General features: G+C 40.3%; 1 protein-coding gene and 1 non-coding gene across 3 annotated transcripts; both read right to left on the reverse strand.

The window, feature by feature from the left end:
• Positions 1 to 513: 513 nt before the first annotated feature.
• Positions 514 to 11,213, reverse strand: LOC140192998 (RNA-binding motif protein, X chromosome-like). Of its 2 annotated transcripts, XR_011884552.1 has the most exons (10): positions 11,108 to 11,213; positions 8,613 to 8,733; positions 7,974 to 8,080; positions 7,029 to 7,191; positions 5,597 to 5,725; positions 5,405 to 5,516; positions 4,328 to 4,456; positions 4,153 to 4,244; positions 1,760 to 1,863; positions 514 to 756 (listed from the first exon to the last, which is right to left on the reverse strand). XR_011884552.1 is itself a non-coding variant. In XM_072250459.1 (9 exons), exons 2-9 carry the CDS (start codon positions 8,719 to 8,721, stop codon positions 3,263 to 3,265), a joined length of 1,149 nt encoding a protein of 382 aa, XP_072106560.1. In that variant the 5' UTR covers positions 8,722 to 8,733; positions 11,108 to 11,213; the 3' UTR covers positions 2,895 to 3,262. The 2 variants fall into 2 exon arrangements, 1 of the variants encoding a protein (XP_072106560.1); XM_072250459.1 differs by lacking the exons at positions 514 to 756; positions 1,760 to 1,863 and adding an exon at positions 2,895 to 3,570.
• LOC140192999 (small nucleolar RNA SNORD61) lies at positions 4,857 to 4,928 on the reverse strand. Its single transcript, XR_011884554.1, has one exon. It is a non-coding gene; the product is annotated as a small nucleolar RNA SNORD61 (small nucleolar RNA).
• Positions 11,214 to 11,834: the final 621 nt, after the last annotated feature.

Genomic DNA, 11,834 nt, shown 5'->3' on the forward strand with positions numbered 1-11,834 from the left:
AAATAAATAAAGGCATCCGTTAGTCTTGCGAGACCATGGATCTGCGCCTGGAAAGTCTTCACAGCTTGGCACCAGTGTCGTTGCAGAGCAATGTGTGATTAAGTGCCTTGCTCAAGGACACAACATGTTTCCTCGGCTGGGGCTCAAACTCACGACCTTCTGGTCGCTAGTCCAATGCCTTAACCACTTGGCCACATGCCGACACAAAACTACATGACATATGCCAGTGATATTCTAACAACATCTCAAAAAAATTAGACTCAAACCCTGTGACATAGGAAAGCAAAGACCACAGTAGTAAAGATTAGCTCATCTCATTCTTCAGTATTACACCTTACAGACTACTTTCCCCACGGAAACAAGTGTGTTTCAGATTAATTCTAACTATAGATGAATTAACAGCCCAAAGAGGGCAATTATTGACAGTTACTATAGGCATGAGGAATGAAAGCGTCACAGTAATCGCCAAAATGCTAAAGACAACTGGAAAGGACGTTAACAATGGAAGAAATGTAGAAACCCAAACTGCTTTTAATATCTACAGTACAACATAGTAACACCTGAATGCACTTCAAAAACATGGTGGGGTACAGATCTAAGTGCCTTTTTTTGTTCTCGGTAGTGCTATAAGGAAACAGCCTTCCAGCTCATCAAAAGGTCAAATGCAGTTCAAGCTCTCTTCACCATTCCACCCTTTATGCTGCTCCACTATGTATTTTCAACGGTCATTTCACTTAAATCCAGATTTCTTCTGATCTGAAAGAAAATGCAGTAGCCACTAATTACATATTTATTGAAAAAAATCTGTATAGCAGAAAGACTTTAATTTCTATACCAGGCACTCAATAAGGGGAAAGATAAAGTGGTTATCTTACAAGGTACCAAGCTAAGCAAATCAAAGATTAACAGGTGAAAAGGTTTAAGAGAAAGCTGCAGAGAAATTAAGACATTTTTAAAAAAATTGTAAAATTGAAATAATTTAACTACTTAACATCAACATGGTGATTAATATGCCCCTATTACAATTTGGGGTGTTCTGGTATTTAGAGTTCAACTCTGGCGACACTCTGTAAGCAGTCCCTGTACCTCCTCCCCACTGAATGCACAGGTTTTCTCCGGGTGCTCAGGTTTCCTCCCACAGTCCAAAGACATACCGGGTGCATTAATTGGCTACTGCTAATTGTCCCATGATTAGATTAGGGTTAAGCAGAATTGTGGGGTTACTGGGGCAGTATGGCTCGAAGGACTGGAGGGGCCTACTCCAAGCTATATTAAATAACTAAACAGGGACTTAAGAAAGTGACTATACAAATATCATGGAAACTGGGTGAGCTAAGATGGGTAAGAAAAGTACATGGCTAACTGCACTTTATAGAGGTGTTGAAAATCAGAGACAAGGAAAGGAAAACTGTTCCCAAGGGAGATCCTAGAATTAAGACTTTGGCAAATGGCCCAAATGCACCTGGAGACAGTACTACCAGGGTCAGGTAAACATCAAATTTACAGGGACCACTGGATTTCTCAAAGATGCTAGACTCAACAATATGAATGGGCTCCTTCCATGCTGTCACTATTAAATAATTATAATCATCCAGTATTAGGATATGGTATCATGTGGCAGGGCATGTCATTGGGACCTAATTGTCAGTAATTGCCATCACGTGAATGTTGTCCTTCCATATTTTGGATTACAAATTAAATTCACCACACAGAAAATTAGTTGGCTAAAATACACAAAATAATCTCTCTATTAGTGTACCTGGATAAATGATCTTCCATTTGATTCAACTCAGGATATCATCACCCAACAGCTGGACAGTTCCTCATCAAAAATGTTCAAGAACCATTTTCTATATCCTCATCCTGTAAGAAAATACATGCTAAAACTTATACTGTATTACACCTAACTCAATATTTGTATTTTATCATTGTTACTAAAAATATTGAGTTTTAAATCATTCAAAGCACAATTTACTTTTTCCTTTGGCCTTCCAGTCAGTCCACTGATGCTGCTGAGGGTTCAAAAGTTGTCCAAAGTGCTTCAGAAAAATTGCTGTGCAGGTTTGGTTTTGCGTTATGTATAGAATTCCATTTCATTTAAATCGAACAGAAGGATGACAATATTTGGTGGTTTCCTTATGTAACCAGGATTCATTTAGTAGGCAACTTATAATGGTTTGTTGATTACCTACGCAATTCCATTTTGTTTTAATTGAACATGGAGTTATAATTGGTGAGCGAAGTACTTCCTTATGCAACCATGGGTTTCACTTAGTAGGTTAAGATAAAAAGGTTTGCGTTGCTTACCAGAGTTGCTCTTTTCACATTTAATTGGCTCTTTGATTCGGTTGAGTATGTCCTAGATTCAACTGCCTTTCCTAAGTCTCCAGCTTTTGAACAGTAACAGGCTTTTGCAGGATGACTTTGTAAATCTTGATGCCAAATTCTTAAAATTACAGCAAATTCCTTTTAAAGTGAGATACTACACTTGCAGAAAATGGAGTCATAAAAGTGCTTAAATGACATTTGGGAAATTTTAAGATTTGTATCCACTTTAAGCCAGAACTTAACAACAAATCACTTTTAAAGATACTCACTGGTGATGATTTGTAATTTTTTTAACCAGCTTGCTTCAGAGTCAGCTGTGGCTGGAGCTTTTGAGGTTGAATGTTGATCTGTAACTGGAGGAGACTGAAATACAACTGGCATATTTTGAAAATTGCAAGGTTTCATCGGGCAGTTATGAACGTTCATCGGCATTGCTTGCTGTTAGTTGAATTCAGTTGTCTGGGCACTTTTTCCTTCCCATTTTGAAAAACAACTAAAATATTTTCTTTGTATTACCTCCCCCTCACCCCCACCCCACCAAAGGAGTTTGGTTAAACAACATAACATTGTTCACTGAAAACTTTTGATTTTTATTTCACAATAGCACTGGTGCAACAAAGCAAGATCTAGTTCTATATATCCATATGCAAGTATGGAAAAGCCACAGACAGTAGCACCAATATAACATTAACTTTTTTTTTCCATGTTTAACCAGTTTCTGCACCGTTCCCACTAGAAAGTACAAACTGACTTTTTTAAAAAAAACAAAAAAATAACTAACAATAAACAGCAAACCGAATTAAATTCTCAAAATCTGCTTGCATGGAAAGCACTTGACAGTCCTTTCACCTCAAATTGTTTGTTGTGTTTCAGTAAGGAAAAACAGCATTAAGAGAGCAAGGGCTTTTTGGTCCAATTTATATTAAGTTCAGTTTTAGTATCTGCTTCGGCCACTGCCCCTGTCAGAGCGATTTCCTCCACGCCCTGATCCACGATTTCCTCCGCGGCTTGAGCTGCTGTATGAATCGCGTGGAGGATAGCCTCTTTCCATTGGAACACCTGGGCCTCTATCTTGCCTACCAACACGATCATTGCGGCTACTCGAGTAAGTATCACTTCTGCTGTAGTTATCACGGCCTCCACCATATCCATCCCTTGAGCTGTTGCTGTAGTCATCGTAACGGCCACCTCCACTGTAAGATGGTGGAGGCCCTCGTGCAGGTGGAGCGCCTCGTGAGTTACCTGCAGGGTCAATGGTCAGGTCATATGGAAACGTTTGAAATATTCCTTACATTTTATAAGATTTACTCACTTACTGCAGCTTTGTTGAAATCTGCATTTTTAAAAACTTGTTTGCACTTGCGGCATTTGATAAGATGCAGCATTGAGATGTTCCCATCATTGGGGGATCATTTGAGCAAAGTAGTGAAGTTTTAAATGTAAGACTTAACTCATTTTGGTAGGTCTCACATTGTCATCCTTCCAGCAACAGTTGGGGAGGTTATGCAGAAATATTTCCAGCCTTTAGGTTTACGTATGCACATGTAACTCATTTTATTTCACTACAAGTTGAATATGTATTTTCTTAAATGACTAGGCCTTTTGTTTGACGGATATTGCTCAGCAGCAAGTTTGTGCTTTATTTTGAAGTTCATTTGTTTTGCTGTGGATTTTATCACTGTAAAAATAAACTGCTTAAAGTTCAAGACATATGCATGACAAACAAACCCTCAAGTTCAAAAAAAAAATGTATGCCTTGTCCAAAATAGAATGAGAAATGTCTGCATCAACATGAACACTGACACTAATCAATTGCCATCTTACCATAGCCATCATAAGAGTCTCTATAGGAGCCACCACTTGGACGATCATTATAATAGTCACGTGCCTCACGTCCACCATATCCATCACGATCACTGGAAATGAAATTATTCATCATGAAGACAATCAGGAAACTTGAATCAGAGTTTGACAACAAAGGCACAAAATACGGTCATACCTATAGCCTCGCGATCCATAATCATCACGGCCACCTGAATGGGAATATTCACGGGAACTATATGAATCCCTTGGTGGTGGACCATAATCTCTTGCATCTCTAGAGCTTGGGTAATCTCTGTTAGAGTAACTGCAATGTACAAAATAATGAGAAGTTTGCTAATGTGTGCAATACAAATCAGAATCTAGAATAAGGTACAGACAACTTTGTCATAAGACAGTTGAAAACAGCACCAGTTATAAATGGACGAGCAATAATGGCGTAAAGTTCTAGCAAGCCATCACCACATGATAGGCTGAGAATTATGAGCATCATTATAAACAACCACCTAACACTGGAGTGAAGTCAAAACAATTGACAAGCAAAAAATGTCTAAGCACACTATTAATTGTACAGATTTCAATAAATCCATAAACTTCAATAAATAAATTATCCCAACTGCTGAATGTGTGTGGCTACACATAGTGATCATCCATGAAGACATTGAAAACTTGAAAAGCCTGAGACATATCTCATGAAAACGGATGAAAAGCTCAGAACTTCTTAGAGGAAATGCAGTTACATCATTTCTCAGAATCAATACTACAGAAGTCATCATTGCTTGAGACTAGACAATGCAGATGTCAAGTGTGCATCCACAAGTATCTTTTCAGATGCAGTTATTCTTTGCACAGCGATCTCCCAATAATATCTCAGTTTAAAAGCAAACCTAACTATCTCACTGTAACCATGCAAATATTTTCCTTTCAGACTCTTAGGTACGATTGAACAATGCTGACTGTGCATTTCATCTATGTCCTCCACCCTTTAAATCATCAAAACAGGAAAATGGCTTCTATCTAATCTACACCCATGAGATTAAATAGTTCTGCCAGGTTATCAAGAACCACAACTTTTGTATCTCTTGGGATCACGTTGGTAAATCACTAGTGCAATGTTGAGATTTTACATCATGCCCAAGAGTTGGACAATTGTGCCCTAACCAAGATCTTAAAAGTTCATGATTTCCTTTTGTCTCTTAATCTTCCACCTGGTAGTTTATAGCTAATTACGTCCCCAGATCAAATAAGATTATACTTGTCTCTGTAGTAGTAATCTTCTCTGGGAATATAATCATCTCTTCTGGATGGCATCATCTCTCTGCGGGACGGAGGTGAACCATAACTGTCCCTTTCACGTGAGGGAGGCCCTAGGAACAAAATACACTAACTTAAATATTCAACCTGAACAAAGCAGAAAAATTTAAACATTAATGAATATTGTTCTTACCTCTTGATCCACTTCCTCTTCCTCCCATCCCTCCAGTTCGCATTGGACCTGAAGGCGGAAGCCTTTTCGGTGGGGGTCCATTGGCACGTCCAGGGGGACCCCGTTTCAATGGTGGCCCTCTGGAGGTCACTAAAAACAAAATCAATCATTATGGACACATTTGATCATATACACTTCACTAACTGGTGTGTTAAATTCAGGTAGTTAAGTTGTGCTGTACTTTGTTGAGCATGTCCAACCACATCTCAGAAAATATCATGAAAACTATTATCTACACAAGACTAATTATCAAGATGAAGTATTAACTGTACCTGAAGACCAAGATAACTTACTTCTATGAGAATATACTACCATATTTCTAAATCATACAACAGATACAGGAAATGTGAAATAAATACCATATACTGGAGGGACTGGAATAGGCCAGCATCAGTGGAGATTCAACACAGATGAAAGGCCAATCTGAAACATTACTTCTCTCCAAATGTTCTGCCCGACCTGCCAGTTATCTCCACCATGTCTAGTTTGCAATTCACAACTTCATCGCTTGAAATTAGAGTTTGGTTTAAAATTTTGAACAAACGCGGTCCTTGAAGGAAAAGAACAGACAGCAAGGTTCCAGGCATATCTCCGAACTAAAAAGGTGCAAATCACCACAGTTCTGCTTGAGCACTTTTCAAGTTAGTACTTTAATTGTGCAGCAGAAAGCACCAACAAATGCATCTAAAGCAGTTTCATTCCTATTTTCACAACTCAGCTCAAACAAAATGCATCCAGCTACAATGCAGTTTAACAAACTGTTCAATATAATACAAAGATCACACATCGCATGGTTGGTTGTTGCAATCATACAGTTATCTCATTGGAGGCTCTATTATCAAATATGCCACTATGAGCATTTGCAAAGCTCCAGGGGAAACTATTTAACAAGTAACAGATGTTATGTCTTTTACTGCAATTCTAAGGCATCAGGCTCATGCACACGAATACAACCTGACATTTAGCATGGACGAACATTGTTCAGGATTGAGAAACAGGGAAATCAAAAAGTCAAAACAAACCTCTTGAATCCAAGTTCTGTAAGACAAGGAGTATCTAGGCCCATTAGAAATTACTAAAATTCCTACTCTGTTGTGTGTTCTTCCATTTCAGAGACATGAGAAAATCTGCAGATGCTGGAAATCCAAGCAACTCACACAAAATGTTGAAGGAACTCAGCCAGCCTGATGAAGACTCTCAGCCCAAAATGTCAACTGGTTACTTTTTTGCATTGATGCTGGCTGGCTTGCCCAGCTCATCCAGCCTGCAGTGTGTGTTGCCCAAATTTGACAGAGGTTCACTCTGAAACCTGCTGGGTTGCAACTGTCCAGACAGAGTGTAATAGACCTGCCAGTTTACTCTTGTATTTTTATCCTCTTTTCCAACTACTTACCTTTTTGAGGTGGACCTCTCATTCCTCCACTACCTCCTCTTCCACCTCGAATTCCCCTAGGAGGACCACGACTTCTTGGGGGTGGGGGTGGTCCACGTCGTCCACTATTTTCAAATGCTGGTTTAGTAGCCTGTTCTACTTTAATGGGTTTTCCATCCAAAGACTTAAAAAAAAAATTGAGGGAGTGATAAAAATGTCAGCTGTGCACTCAGGAGTGAATTCAACTTAAAAGGCATGACTGGAAATACAAACTACAAATTACACTGAAGCCAAGTAGATCCATTCTTTTTGCTTTTGAATTATGAAGGTTTTAAATGGAATCCAAGACCATTTTAAATCTTATGTACCAAATAATTTTACTTTCAAAACCAGTGTTATTAAACAGCACGCCCTCAACCAATGGAACTTTATTTTACTTGTCAAAAGACCTTCATAATCAATAGCCACACCTGACAGCATACGGAAATTCATTAAAACGCGCTGAGAGCAACCTTTAGTTACAATTCATGGAAACTTCAATGGGTCAAATTTTTACAATATATTTTTTTCAGCACCCGAAGATTCACAAATTTCAGCTATTTTTGTATAACAGCAAGTCCTATTCTTTTGAACAGTCAGATCCACAGAGCCCATTTTTGGAAAATTTAGAATATAACACAACACATAGCTGTAGCAGTCAACGGCTTCTTCAGTATTGACCTAAATCGCCACAGGCATACAGTGGATAAAGACATCAACTGAAAGCCAATTAACATGTTTTACATAAGTCAATTTACTGTGCCAGAGATAGGTCATGGGCTAACAAGGAAAATACTCTACACTCAAGTGTGCATGCACACACACATTTCAGACTTCCAATTCTTTACCAGTACCACTGATAGTTGAATTAACTTTTTCCCCAAAAAGACAACTACTGAAGTATTATTCTATAGTATAACACCTCACCTTTCCATTCATATCCCTGGCTGCATCCCTTGCATCTCCTGGACTTTCGAAAGTAATAAAAGCAAAACCCCTTGATTTGTTTGTTTCACGATCCTTCATTAGAAGAACTGAAAGGGAAATACAAGTTAGTAACCAGTGCATGATCAATATGAACTTCAACTGTAGCAATTAATACAAATCGATTCTCAACATGAGCAGCACTAAAATCCACTGCAACGTCCAACCACATTCATTACTGATTCTGAGACTTTACTGTTCCTACCTGCGTATTCCACTGACTTACAGGAAGACAGAGGAGCGTGACAGGGCAGGAGGTGATAGGTGAGCTAACGAGGGGTGAAGGCTGACAATCAGATTGAACAGGGTGTGGGTAAAGGTTGTGACAGATTCGGGGGGGGGCGAGAAGATAAACAGGAACACAAAGGATAAATAATGCAAGAATCTACTAAGCAAGTGATGATCAAAACCTTAAGTAGGGAGAGGAAGAGCAGATGACACAAAATTGGTGAATGACAAATATCTACTATACACACTTGCTCTAATTTCTTGACACCAGCCCGGATACCATGCAAAACCTGCCAGAGAACCCTTAGCTTCACTTGACCAAGTAAGAGAAATGACCATAAATTGATGAATTACCTTCAACTATTCTTCCATATTTGCCAAACACTGCTTCAAGTGCCTTTTCATTTGTTTCAGTGTTAAGGCCACCGACGAAGAGTTTTCCAGGACGGTCTGCTTCCACCATCTTGGTAGCTGCCTAAAAATATTAAGGATCAGTTTTATTTGCCATATAAATTTACATTTATTAGGAATTTGCTATAATGTGTTGATGTGATATGCAACAAAAAAGATACAAAAGAATTACACAAAAACAATTTAGAGGTTAAAGTAAGGATATGGAATAAAATGAGCACAAACACCAGTATGTATTTACAATGTAAATAGCATTGTAAAAAGTGGTTTAAAATACACTGCTGTAACTGAGGTAATAGAGGGGGTGGGCTAACTAGAGAAATGATCAGACTGCCTGGGGCGAGACCCATAACACTTTCTAGGACCTTTTGGAGAAGGCATCTTCCATGGTGAATACTGTTCAAAAACGGTTTGGCAAGAACGAGTGCGAGGCTGGAGTACCTGTTACTGTGCTGTAGTATTCTATGACACCATGACACTAAATTTCCCCACTTCAATGTCCTGGACACATACAAATCCTGCAAATGATGGCAGATTGCAGCCAGTAGCCTTTTCAGCTGAATTGATAAACCAGTCGGTTTTTCGAAAGTTGTGAGAGGATGCTCTCTATGGTAGTCCCATGGAATCACTATGTATTTCACTGTTTTATTTTTGTATGAATACAATGACATATCAACTGAAAGTAGCAAAATCTACCAAAATGTGATACTTCACTAACCACACAAACCTAAATTCAATGAAATGCAGCAGTCAAGACTTTGTCGTAAGGAAAAAGACCCCAGCATGCATCAAAATAAGACATTTAAATATTAATTCCTTGCTATGTCAAAGAACAAGGGAATAATTTATCCGTTCAGAACTTTCCAATTATAATACACGAGTCATCAAGAATGGGTTCCACTTTTAAATATGATCTAAAGTCATTAGGCCACAAGATTTCCCAAGATCTTTAATGAATAACAATATTTTTGATAACATTCACTACTTTAAGTCAACAAAGGTTCTCAGTCATCCAGGTCATTGTATATCAAGCAGCAGTAAATCAAGAGAACTGGATTTCACTGTATAAGTGAATAAGCCTCTTGGGTGAGTGGCGAAACATCTTCTAAACAGAGCAAGTCCAGTTGCCTTGATTTACCACTGCTTGATACTCACTACTTAAACAAATTGTACAACTGTTAGTGGTCTAGCCACTAGGAATAAAAATGACATGCACAAAAACTATATTTGACATACGCCCAATAATGACTGATTACCAACACAAAAGACTCCGCAAATTCTGTAGAAGAATAGATGACTTTTCCAGTCGAGACCCTTCAGAAAGACCATAAGACAGAGACGCAGAATTAGGCCATTCAGCCAATTGAGTTTGATTCCCCTCCCATCATGGCTGATTTATTAGCCTTCTTGACCTCTTTCTCCCTGTAATCTTTAGACACCCTTATTTATCAAGAACCTATAAATTCAATGATTAGGCCTCCACAGCCGCCTGTGGCACTGAATTCCAACAGATTCACCACCCTCTGGCTAAAGAAATTCCTCATCTCTGTTCTAAATGAACGTCCCTCTAAATTTGAGTCTGTGCCCTCTGGTCCTTGACTATAGCAACACCCTGTCTATAGTCTAGAATCGCTGGCTTTTGTTCACTCACGGCAAAGATGTGGAAGGAATAGGCTTTACATGTGTTATAAATCATTGCAAGATTGAATGCCACAAGATTAAAACGAGAGACTGTCTGGCCACTAGACACGATGTTGATAGCACACACTACTCTATTATGGGCACAAATTGATAGAAGCTGCCTGAGCAGCACGACAGGTGCACGCCGCGATAGACTAAAGTTGCTGCTTGGCACACACCCCTCCTGAAGATTCATTTTCCCGTCTTCCCCTCCCTCCGGCAAACAAAGCGGCAGAGAGATAGCCGGATAGTATTCCTGCCCACCAACAGCACAGGCATTCCCGTTCCCTCCCGAATAGCATTCGTCACATTACATTTATGGCCACGGGCCACGGCCGGGAATCCACCACCCCTCCACCAGGATTCGCGAACATTCCAACACCGTTTTCACCCCGCTCCCTCAGGGACAGACAGCGGCAGTTAAATGAAGGAGCGCGGACAGCGCCATCCACTCCCGCCACAAAATGGCGGCGCTCTCCTCCGCCGTTGGCGCCGCGCTCGGCGTGACCGTGCCCGCAAGAGACCGGTAATGAGCGCCCGCTGTGAAGCCACTCCGATACAGCAAAGCAGCAGAACGTAAGGTGGCCGAGCAGCGGACCCAGACTCGGCTGCCGGTCCCCTCACACTCAAACCCTACCCTCACAACATGGCGGACAACCCCTCCCCCCACACGCACCACTCGCAATTACGGCCCACCGTCAAAACGCCCCACCGTGTCTGCAGTCACCTTCCCTCTCACCCCGTCCGAAGCAACTCACCTTTAACGACGATTCTGTCACTTCAAAGCAATCACAGAAGCACTAACAAACCAACTCCTCCTACGACACAAAAGCAAATGGGCGCCGAGGCGCAGACCCGCTTTTATAGACGCGCTGCGCCACCAGAGTGAGGCTCAAAGCCCCGGATGCCAGGGGCGGGGCCTCTCTACTTGTCCACAGTGGTTGGTCAGCTTCACAGCAATCAGACTGTAGTCCCTCCCTCCTATTGTCCTTTTGAATGTACTGTACTGAGTACAGGCAGGCAGCATGCACAAGCTCAGAGCTGGGTGATAGTGATCTGCAGGCTGCAGCGCACTACACGTGTTAGAATCGGGAAATAATTCACTCGTTCAGATACAATCCGAAACCTGTGCATCTCCTGATGCTGTTTGTTCCCTCCAGCAATTAATTTTTAATATGCAAACGAGTGGGAAACTATTCAACGCTCCACGACAAATCCAAGGTCAAACCAACCTTTGAAAAAGAGTCATAGTAAAGAGACAGTAATTCTATATGAATAAATTTACAGGTTGAGCCTTTCATGGTCATTCAAATCATTAGAACATTAGAAAGTTTTTGACAACAGAACATTTGGCCCAACAAAGCTTGCCTAATTCCTATTGACATAGTGTGTTGAAATAACATGAGTTTAGATTTTAAAGTCTCTTAGGGTACTACGCTCAACTACACAACTGGGTAGTTTGCCCACAACACACGTCAAAGTTGC

Source organism: Mobula birostris, unplaced genomic scaffold, assembly GCF_030028105.1.
Source record: "Mobula birostris isolate sMobBir1 unplaced genomic scaffold, sMobBir1.hap1 scaffold_3355, whole genome shotgun sequence".
NCBI lineage: Eukaryota > Metazoa > Chordata > Chondrichthyes > Myliobatiformes > Myliobatidae > Mobula > Mobula birostris.